Genomic DNA, 12033 nt, shown 5'->3' with positions numbered 1-12033 from the left:
AATTAGTAACCTTCCTAGAAAATTAAAGGATCAGTGTTGCCACTAATTTGATGAAAAACTCTGGTTAACAATTTCTGTTTGTTTTCCCATCTATAAAATTGGTGTGATACTTGTCCCCACCCACTTCACAAGGACAGCAGAAAAGATGAGGTGGTACAGTGGAAAGAAGACTATCCAGGGAATTGGACAAGTTACTTAATTTTCCGTGCCTCAGTTTCCTCATCTGCAAAAGAGTTTGGACTAAATGACCTGGAAGATTCTTTCCAGTTTTAACAGTCTATGATTGCATGATTTCTAAAATGAAGAAAATGGTTAAAAAAATAAGGAAAATGTACTCTTACTACTAATTTTTCAATATTATTACTGCAGAATACTTTTCTTTCTTATTAGTTATGATAGCATTATCATACTTATTTTTTCAGAGCTCTATGTGTGAATTCTCATTAACACTGTTTAAGATGTCTTGCCCCATTGACAGAATCTGATCTGGAGTCAGACCTTTCCTGTGAACACTCAGTCAATATCTTCTAATTCCAAAACTGTAACTGACTTGATAACTTTCTTTTAAGTAGAAAGGATAAGGAAATTGTCACCCCCAAAAAATCTATAAACTGGATGGACAGATGGATTGACTCTACCAATGTCTGGTTACCATTGTCATAAAAAAGAAAATTTTAAAGAAGCATGGGACAAAGCAGGCATAATCAGCTCAACATGAATATGAAAAAATACTGTTATCTTCACCCTGGTCTTTAACTTAATGCCCCTCCCCCAATACTCTTTTGCCCATATTCAAAACCACAGGGGTTGATACATTCAATTACACTTGGATGAAGAGGATCATTATCAGGATACCAGCCTGGACATAGTGAGTGAACTTAAAATTGGCCAATCTCACGCCAGGAGGCACTGGCTGTTGTTATTTATCAGTAGCAAGCAACTTCTGCCTGATGGGTGAGAGAAAGAGAAAGTAAACTGATTTTAACTCAGAATTACCTCATTTTCTCTGCATGATTAGTAGAGCTGATCCAAACTGAAATAACTAGAAAATAAAACCAGTAGCTACCATAGAATTCTGATTACCCATAGAACTTTGTCATTAAAAACACCACTTGGGCTGGGCAGGTCTGCCTCCCCATCCAACATAGATAATTCATTAAACTGCATATTCAAACAGCTGTACCCCTTAATTATCTTCTGGTCACTGCTACTGACCAAGGATCAATGCCCTGCCCTGGATTCTCCATTCCTCAAGATGGGTTACTTATCCATTCAAATTTATTCATTTAAATGTGCTACGGAGCAGGTAAGTAGCACAGTGGACAGTAGGCTAGGCCGGGAGTCAGGCAGACCTGGGCTCAAATCGCCTCAGGCACTGTCTAGCTTTATGACTTTAGGCAAGTTCCTTAACCCAGACTGCCTAGTTTTTGCTGCTCTTCAGTCTTAAAAATGATACTAAGGGGGCAGCTGGGTAGCTCAGTGGAGTGAGAGTCAGGCCTAGAGACAGGAGGTCCTAGGTTCAAACCCAGCCTCAGCCACTTCCCAGCTGTGTGACCCTGGGCAAGTCACTTGACCCCCATTGCCCACCCTTACCAATCTTCCACCTATGAGACAATACACCGAAGTACAAGGGTTTAAAAAAAAAAAAAAGAAAAAGAAAATGATACTAAGGCAGAAGGTAAGGGGGGGGGGAGAGAAGGAGAATCACTGTCCATTTCCACATACTACTAAAAACCCAGTGATGTCAATCACATACATATAGCTCTTCTAGATCATAAGCACCTTGATAGGAGGAATCCAGTCTAATATAAACTTTTTATCTCCCGTAAGTGGCTGTGGCAATACTCTGCTTAAATTTAGTGCTTAATATTTTCTGTTGTGTTCTCTTAAATAACAATTCTCTCCTCCTAGAGCAAAATGCCTCTAGCAGACAGCCCAATTCCGGAGTCCGATTCCTAGATCCCTGACCCTTTAGGGCTACTTCTGCGGGTGCCCATCCTCTCCTCTGCCGGACGTCAACCTCGCTTCTAACTGCCACAGTCAATAACTCAAGCCAGGTTCACGTCAACCGCAGTCCACTGTCCCAAGTTAGTCCTTCCACACCCAATCAATGACAAGCACCTCCCAGTCTCCAAAGGGCAGCCGGAGGGGACCCCTGGTTTCACCGTCCCACTCGGTCCCCCTTCTCTATCGCCTCTCTAGCCCTTGCCTCCTTCCGCGGTCAGCCCCTTCATTTCACCTAGGGGGAAACTGAGACTCATGGAGACTTCTTGTCAAAGTCAAACAGCTCATTCACGGAAGAGCTTGGCCAGAAACCAGAACCCCAGTCTCCCAAGTCTCTCAGGGACACCGACCCCGCCCTGCCGCCTGGCGCCTCAGACTCCGCTACCCTCCGAGCCCCGCTACCCCCGAGCCCCACCCACTCCACCACTCTCTGGACCAGCTCCGCCCCGCCCCGCCCCCTCCTCTCAACCTTCCCCAACCTGTCCCCGATCCCCAGCCCATGGCTCCCTGTCACCGCTGGACGGCCCAGAGCTGCCTACCTGTGACACCGGCTGCTGCTCCCGTCCGCCATGCCTGCCTTCTGGTGCCTGCGCCGTTCGCCGTCCCCTCGGCCTCGAGAACTCCCAGTGGCGCCGCGTCACCGGCGGACGACTAAGAGAAGAGGACCGCGGGAAGGCAGCTGACACCAAACCGGAAACTCCCTTCCTACTACCCTCCCTAAGGGAGGTTCCCCCCACCCCCGGCCTTCCCACTAGGAACTTCCAGACCTGTTACCAAGGTTCCGCATCCACTGCGGGGCCAGAGGGAGGAGCTGAGCCGGAAACTGGGGAGGAAGGAGTAGGATGAGCCGAAAAGGGGACGTGGAGGGAGGAGAGAGGCTGCGGAGCGCCGGACCCACTGGCCAGGCGGCTGCGGGGAGGGAGCCTTCCCTCAGAAACCCAGCAGGCACGCAGGTTTGCCCACTGCAGCAGTTAGGGAGGAGCCTTATTTCTGCAGGAGGCCGGAAAGGCCGGTAGTGGCTGGGAGAAGGAAATAGACTTTATGTAGGGGGTATATATCTAAGCACACGCGACTGTCAGAATGGGTTTCAGACCCTCCAGAGCAGCCGCCAAAAGTCCAGACCAGGCTGCTCCTGACTTGGCCAGAGGTAACTTTGCAGCCAGCTTTGATCTCTGATCCCTCGACCCTGATTCTGATGCCTCTTTTATAAGCTTATGACCATTCTTCAACAAGACAACATTTTCACAAAACAGAAACTCCAAGGAACATTGCTGGGGGCTAGAGAAGGGGCAGGGGAGTGGAGGTGGGGGGGGAGGGGTGATGGGAGGGAACGAGTGGTGAACAAAGCACCTATATAGTTTTATAAGAATCAACTGGGCTGGGTTTCAAACCTCTCACCCTATCTTGAAGGTCACTTGTCTAAGAAGTTATATCTTGCCTGTCGGGCTTGGGCACTGCAGGAACTCAGAAAGTTTCCAGCTCCTAAAAGTGGCTGTTCCATCTACAGACTGAAATGAGATGCAACACCAGCAATTCCTGAAAATTAAAAAGGTGAAGAGTTGCTCATGGGTAAAAAAATGTTCTTCACTCTATGCCTAGCATAGAGTAATGCTTTGCAATTATTAAATGTGGAAATGAATTGAGGAATGGTTTAGTGGTCATTATGTCTTGATACCTATTCAATCTTGTCTTTGTAGTCATATATGGAGTCACCTAGGTGGCTCAGCGAATTGAGAGGTAGGCCCAGAGACTGGGTTCTAATCTGGCCTCAGACACTTCCTAGCTGTGTGACCCTGGGCAAATCACTGAACCCCACTGCCCAGCCCTTAACACCCTTCTGCTTTGGAACCAATACACAGTATTGAGTCTAAGAGGGAAAGTAAGGGTTAAAAAAAGTCATATATCATTCATTTTTTACATCTTGAGAAAAGGTGGCAGACCAAACATTAGTTATCTGTGAGAAAAAAGGATTGAATTTGGAAACATTTGACTCATTTTGCTTTTTTTTTTTTACTATTTCATATTAAATCATAAGAAAGCTAGAACACAGGATAGTTGAAGGGACAGAGATCAGATCATCAGATCAGGGAAAAGAAGAAAAAGTAAAAAGGGAGAGGGTACAATAGGAAGCCTGTAGATTCTACATTTCAAGTACAAAAAGTATCCAAACATTAACTGAAAAATCATAGGCACTAAATCAGTTTTCAAATACATAAAGGTTTTTGAATTTCTAGTCCTTTCCCCATAAGTCTCCTAAGTCTCTGGGGCAGCTGCTTAGCACAGTGCAGTGAATGCAAGGTCATGAGTGGGAAGAACCTGGGTTCAAAACTGTCCTTAGGCACTTGCTCCCTGTGTGATCCTGGACAAGTCATTTAGCCCCCAATGCCTAGCTCTTATTGTTCTTCTATTAAGACAGAAGGTAAGGGATTTTTGTTTTTTGAAGAAAAGAAAATATATAGCAGATGCTCCACCAAGTTCCATACTAAAAAAGTTATGTTGCTACTTTTATAGCTACTGAATTTTCTTTTTCAGGTCTACTTGGGAAGCAATTTTACCCAAAGGTACCACTTTTGTCTTCCTGGTCTCCTTTTCTTTCTACCTAACCTACTCACTAGATGTTCAGGGTAACCACAGAGAAAGTAAAATATAACTTCCTTAAGGCAGAGATGGTCTTGTTGAGGCCCTTGCAGACCCCATGCCCTAGTAGGAGCTTAATAAATCCTTGTTGAAGTAAAGAAAGGAAAAAGAGAAGAGGAGTAAGCAGAAAACTGAAGGTAGACAGGTTTTTCCTTAGTCGGTAAATCGTTTAAAAGTTCTAGTCAGTTACATTGCAACTGGATATGATTTTGATTGTCATATGGAATACTCTATTAATAATTTATCACCACCTTCTTAACTTGCCTCATTCATAACAGAAAATAACCAAGAAAACTAACTAACTCAAATATCAGATGTCAAACTCAAATGAAGAGTCAAACCCTGTGTCACAATCATGAATAGATGCATGCATTATTTCCATTAAATCATTCACCTTAACATCAAGCGTCCCTGTAATAAGGGTGTATAATCTACCCTTTATTCTAAATCTGATGAAAAATACCTCAAGTCTAAAGTCATTTTTTTTTAAACCCTTACCTTCTGTCTTGGAGCCAATACTGTGTATTGGCTCCAAGGCAGAAGAGTGGTAAGGGTAGGCAATTAGGGGTCAAGTGACTTGCCCAGGGTCACACAGCTGGGAAGTGTCTGAAGCCAGACTTGAACCTAGGACCTCCCGTCTCTAGGCGTGGGGCTCTCAATCTACTGAGCTACCCAGCTGCCCCCTTAAAGTCATTTTTTCTAAGTGTCTAATTGTTCCATTTTAAGAGACTCATAATGTACAGAATATATACAAATAGTTATAATAAAAATATTTGGGGAGTTCATTTCACTGTGATTTGTGAAGTTTGTTTTATAAACTGTGGGGATTGGAATTTTTCTTTTTTATGCAAAATGTGATAATTGGAATTAGTTAAAGCTAGGCTTTTTTTTGCAGATTGTAGACCTAGCCTGTATTTAAGGACTAAAAAACTTCAGATATTTGAATGGAAGTGTCTTGAAGATAAAGAGTAAATAAGCTTGTTAAAACACTCAGTAATATCTGAAATTTAAGTGATGGAAGTAGGGAAGAACAGTGCCTGAGACTAATTTCATTGAACTGTTTTTCACTTCTCAACCAAGAGCTCAAAGAGTGTGGCAATAACATCATTGATAATAAAGTCAGATGGAGTATTTGATCACAAAATAATCAACTAGTTCAGATATTCACAGGTTCTATTATTCTAGGTTCCTTCCTGACAGATAGCCAGGGCAGAATTTACCAAGCTTTAGCATGATATAATCACAGCAAGTACTATGATGTCAATATAGCAGCAGAACTCAAGAGACTACGGTTGGATACTCAATGATTTCTGAACTTTGCTATAAGAAAAATTTAAGGAGAATATTGTGGAGACAGAAAAAAAATTAAGAAAATACACACAAGACTTTGTTTCCAATCCATTTACTAAGCTCATCAAGGTTATATCATGAAGCATTTATACCAAACGTAAAATAACTGATAGAATAAAGTTTAACAGGCATAATTATAGCTTTTAGATTAGATGAAAAAAATGCCCGTGTGTAAGATAAATAAAAAGGAGAAAATCCTACAATTTTAGACCCAGGAAAAAACACTTTATATAGGTCAGCTAACTCTGAAAAGGAAATATGGACCCTGAAAAATGAAGTGGCATGCCTAAGGTAGGACAAAACCTCAGTTGTTCAGATTCCTTGTTTGGTGCTGTTTCCATTTCACCATATTTACAAGTTTAGCTGAACAAGATATTACCATCAGCATCATTTAATATTTACTGAGTGTCCACTATGCTAAAGACTGCTTGATCCTGTGAAAAAGCTAATGAATTCAGACAAGCCAGTCTGACTGAATTAGCAATGTGCACACCAGTAAAGTATTGATTTGGGAGAGCTAGGGTTCTGTTTTATTCAAAATTTGTGTCAATTTCAAGGGTACAATGAATAGAAATTCTAGAAGTACAAATAAAAAACAAAAAAATTAAAAATATAAAGCCCTATACAGGGTAGGTCCAGTAGTTGCCAAACTGTCCACCGATCTCTTTTTTAATTGGCTAGATATACAAATGCTTGTTTGTTGAATTATAAGCTCAGGGTATAAACAAATTAAAAAATTCATCATTTCTTTTTGGGCAGTTCTTTACCCTGCTCTTCAAAGGATCAATAGTAGAAACAGCCAAATGCAGCTACGACACAGAACAAACTGTCCTGAGAAAACAAGAGAAAATGTTTTTAGTACTAATAACAATATACTTGCAATACTTATGACTGAATCATAACTATTAGATCATTTCTGGATACTCTGAAGGAATTCATTATGGCTAGACACTTTAAAAAGGCAGTAAGAACCATTTCCAGCTTTCTTGTTCTATTCAACTTAATGCTCTTTCAATATATCAATTTTAATAATATGCCACTCAGATTTTCTAACTATTCTCTCTCATCCTTGATCAATAACTAGTCAAACTTCTTTTCTGATATTCTTAGTAATATCCTTTGCTCAGAACGTTAAAAAAAATCTCCTTCCTCTTACCAATGGTAGCATTGCAGAGTGGACAAAGAGAGCTATTAGGACAGGTAGGTGACACAGTGGCTAAAATAATGGCCCTGGAGTCAGGAAGACTTGAGTTCAAATCCAGCCTCAGACACATACTAGCTATGTGACCCTGGGCAAGGCACTTTAATCCCATTTGTAAAACAAAAAACACTTCCAAAGTCCTAAATTCAACTCCAGCCTCCCAACACATTCTATAATGGCCATGTGACCCTAAACAAGTAACAACCTCAGTGCCCCAGGCAACTCTCTAAAAGACTATGTTCCATATTGATAGAGGAATTTTCCTCACCAGGAGTTCTCTACATAATGAAATCATAAAGAAAAACTACATCTAGAGTTGTTCCTGAAAGGATAAACTATAATAATAGTGGAAAGAGCATCCAATCAAGAGTAAGAAATATTGGGTTCTAGGCCCACTTTACCACTTAATAGTTGTGTAAGCTTGAATAAAAGCCATTCATCTTTCTGGACCTCCATTGTCTCATTTGTAAAATGAGGGAGTTGAACTAGATGATTTCTAAAGATTCTTTTCAGTTATAACAATATATGAGATATTTCTAGAAGCACAGATATGATTGAAACCATACAGCACAAAGACCTGTATGTTATAAAAATTAAGAATTAAATTACAATAGTGTCCAGGTCTGAAGTCTTTTGACACTCAATAAGAATTTGTGAAGTGCTTATCACTTGCCAGGAATAGTGCCCGAGGCTGGAGAAACAAAGATAAAAGTGAACAAGTCCTTGCCTTCAAAGTGTCTGCAATATAGTGACAATATACGAGTATGTATATAAACCCATATATGTATATACGTACATATATGTACATAATACATATAAAATAACTTGCTACCTCCTCTCCAACTTGGCATCCATGTTTGTAGGTCAAGGGTTAAGAGAAGGTAACCTCTCTCAAGGGTCCTAAAGTAGCCTATGTAAATTCACTGCTGAAAACTACAGTTTATGAGCACCTACCAAAGCACTTAACCTTAGTAGTCAGGCATTCTCCTCATAAACCTGGAGCATATTCTTCCAGTTATGCATCATTCATGTGGAGAAAAAAAGGCACAGACTTGGAGTACAGTGATAGACACATGGGGAACACATGTAACCACATGTAACACACTCTCCTCCAGTTTCACAGAATCTTAATGTCTTTTCTCTTCTTCATGTAGTCATCCTACCCTCTACTCTGGGTTAACCTTTTCACTTGGACACCCCTCCTTACCTCCCCCCCCCCCAAGATGATTTGCTTCTCTCCATAGCTCACACTTAGCTGCAAAGGCAGCTTGAATTCTCTCTTGAATATCTAGGCAACTCATTCCCTGATGCCAGAGATCTGACTCCTCCTGCCTTCTGCTTCTGTTTCTGTGTCTGTCTAAAATCAACAAGATCTTAATCTTTTTTCTGTTATGGACCTCTGGCCTCCTGTCTGATGAAACCTATCAACCCCTTCTTTGAGTAATGTTTTTAAATGCACAAAACAATAATAGGATTGCAAAGAAAACCAAATGTTAGTGAAAATATTTAATTTTTGTCCCATTCAATTTCACAGATACCCTGGAACCTCTCCATGGCATATGTTGTCAGATTTTTTTTTTCAATGTAATAATCATTTTTGCTAATTTTCCCCCCCTCTTCTTTTTTTTCTTTCTTTTTTATTCTTTGTTATAAGGGAATTCTCTGGGAACTGGAGAGGAGAAAGATACAGGAGGTATAAAAAAAGGCTATAACTTTTTAAAAATAAAAATAATCTATGAAGAATGAGGGAACTATAATGAGACTACAGTTGTCTAATCCATCTCTACTTTTAAGCAAATTTATTCAAAGTATCTCAAAAAAATACTGTTTAAAATGTCTTTTTTTTTTTAAACCTTACCTACTATCAGTATTAATTCTAAGAGAGAAGAGCAACAAAGGCTAGGAAATCAGAGTTAAGTGACTTTCCCAGGGTCACACAGCTAGGAAGTATCTGAGGCCATATTTGAACTCAGGTCCTCCCGACTCCATGCCTGGTTTTCTATTCACCGTGCTACCTAACTGCCCCTAAAAAGTCTTGAGAAAAATGGAATATGCTACCCACTTCCTGATAGAGAGGCGATGGCCTCCAAGTGTGGCATATTGGGGTGGATGAAGAATATCCAATGTGGCAATTCATTTTGTTGATACTACATATGTTTATATACTGCATGTTTATAACAGGTTTTGTTTTTTCTCATTTTCTCAAAATAGGGGAAGGAAGAAGAGAATATTGATCTGAAAATAAAATAAAGTTCAACAAAAAAAATTGTTTTTAATCCTGAGATCACTACTACTTCCCAGGATTAAAATATGCCCCTTTAGGGCAGGGATTGCCTTGTCTTTTTAAATTCAGTATTTAACACTGTGTTAAATTTTCCAGATCTTTAAAAGTTGCCCCTCATCACCTGTGCAAAAATATACTGCACTTGATTCCTTATAAGTATTGCCTAAATTGACTTGGTGATTTTTAGATTTTTTTGTCATTCCAAACTTGACAAACAACAAATATGAGCATTTACCTACACAAAGAATAAACATGAAAGAACTACTTTCCATTACATATAGCTTATTTTAAATATATATGCATATAGGTAGATATAAAGATAGTTCACATTCAGCTTATTAGTTCTAAAGCTGTCCTGACTATCTCTCCCCAAAATTACTGCTATTCAGTGGCATCTTTAAAAAATGCTTCATTGATATTTTTGTTATTCTTTTTTTCTGTCAATATTTATTCACCTTCTCTGCCTTCTCTCCTCAATACTCCCTTGTAATCACTAAGCATAGACAAGCAAAACACAAATGTTGTCCAAGGCTAAAAGTATGTCTCATTCCTTACTGCCAGTCTACAACCTCTCTATCAACAGGTAGAAAGCCTGTCCTGTCATCGTCCTCACATGGAGTTGTGATCAGTCACTGCACTGAATAAATTTTCCAGATCTTTAAAAGTTGCCCCTCATCACCTGTGCAAATTGCTCTAGGGGTTCTGCTCACTCCTTGGGTATCATTTCATTAAGTCTTCCCAGGTCCTCCTGAATTTGACCCCTTCATCATTTCAGCACAATATTCCACTAAATTCTTACATAACTTATTCAGCTACTCTCCAATGGATGAATTACTACCCACTCTCCAGTTCTTGACAGAAAAAAAAAAGTGCAGCCATGAGTACTCCCAGAGGTATACATACATTCCCTTCCTTCTTTAACTCTTTAGGATATCACTGATGGGTCAAAAGGTATGAATAGTCCAGTGACTTCCTGGATATATTGTCCTCTAGTGACTGTACCAATTCACAAATCCCTAAGTTCCACTGCTATGCCTATCCTCCCACATCCCCTCCAACAACTGCCATCTTCTCTTTCTGCCAAAATAATAGGTGTAAGGCAGAACCTTGGAGCTGTTCCAATTTTCATCTATTCTATTTTAGCAATATGGACTATTTTCTGACATAGTTGTTGACATCCTGTCCCTCCTCCTCTGAGAACTTCCTGTTCATATTCTCTCACCATTTATCTTTTGAACAAAGACCCCTGCTCTCATATACTTGAATCAGTTCCCTATAAAATTTTAGGGTTTTTTTGTTTTCTGGTTTTTTTAAAACCTTTATCTTCTGGCTTAGAATCAAGACTAATGGTTCAAAGCTAGAAAAGCATTAAGGTCTAGACAATGGGAGTTAAGTGACTTGACCAGGCTTATATAGCTAGGAAGTGTCTGATGCCAGATTTGAACCCAATACTTCCCATTTCTAGGCCTTTAAATCTATGTAATCAAAATTCTATTCCATCCTCTGTGATCCTTTCCATTCCTTGCCTAATCGATAATGCCTCTCCTAATCATAGCTACAAATTGTTATTTAGATTTGTTGTTTATGATGTAACCTTTTATATCTGCACATATCTTTCTAGAGCTTATTGCTGAATATAATATGAGATGATGGTCTTAACCTAACTTATGCCAGATTACTTCCTAGTTTTTCCAGAAGTTTGTGTTCAACAGTGTCTTTCCCCTAGTAGTTGGAGTAGTTAAGTTTATCAAGCTCCATTCTCCAATTTTCCACTGTTTCTGGGATTTTGCTTTACTAATCTGCCCCCTGATCAATTTTTCTGTTTTTTAATCAGTACTAAATAATTTTAATTTAATTTTTTAAAACTCTTACCTTTTGTCTTAGCATCAATACTAAGTATCAGTTCCAAGGCAGAGAAGTAGTAAAGGTTAGGCAACTGGGGTTAAGTGACTTGCCCAAGGTCACATAGCTAGTTAGTATCTGAGGCCAGATTTGAACCCAGGAAATCCTCTCTCTAAGCCTGGCTTTCTATCCACTGAGCCATTAGCTGCTCCTATCCCAAATAATTTTAAATATTATTGCTCTGTGGCATAGTTTGAAATCTGGTACTGTTAAATCATCTTCCTTCCCTTTACACATTATTTTTAACAAGATTCTTTTATTCAAGTTTGGATGAACCTTACTCCCCTCAAGAAAAATTTCCATATATAGAACACAATAAGAGGCCTACATCTGAAATCACAAATCTGTTGCACACACCTTGCTTTTTTAAAGTGTATAATAAATTCAACAGGTTACTTTTGAAGGTTTCCTGCTTATGTTTCCTTCTGAACTCCTGTCAGTGCTCCCTTTGTGTTTTTATATGCCTAAAGACTCTGTTGTTTCTTTTCTTCTTTTTTTAGAAGTAACCCTAACACTAACTCCCCTTGTCCTTTCCCCAACAAACTGAAAAAGAAAAACAAAATCCATGTAGCAGGGGCAGCTGGGTAGCTCAGTGGATTGAGAGTCGGGCCTAGAGACGGGAGGTCCTAGGTTCAAATCTGGCCTCAGACACTTC

General features: G+C 39.8%; 1 protein-coding gene across 2 annotated transcripts in view; it reads right to left on the bottom strand.

Moving 5' to 3' along the window:
* Window positions 1–12033, bottom strand: part of PCYT1A (phosphate cytidylyltransferase 1A, choline) — a 94452-nt gene that overhangs the window by 69770 nt on the left and 12649 nt on the right. Inside the window, exon 1 of one of the 2 annotated variants that reach the window (XM_044670012.1) lies at window positions 2544–2707. The exons of the other annotated variant lie outside the window; for it this stretch is intronic. Within the exon in view, the coding sequence (XP_044525947.1) occupies window positions 2544–2575 (32 nt within the window). The 5' untranslated portion in view covers window positions 2576–2707. Of the gene's footprint in view, window positions 1–2543; window positions 2708–12033 lie in introns of those variants that run through there. 2 annotated transcript variants of the gene reach the window in all.

This window comes from Gracilinanus agilis, chromosome 3 (assembly GCF_016433145.1).
Source record: "Gracilinanus agilis isolate LMUSP501 chromosome 3, AgileGrace, whole genome shotgun sequence".
NCBI lineage: Eukaryota > Metazoa > Chordata > Mammalia > Didelphimorphia > Didelphidae > Gracilinanus > Gracilinanus agilis.
This window is presented reverse-complemented; position numbering and strand designations above follow the sequence as displayed.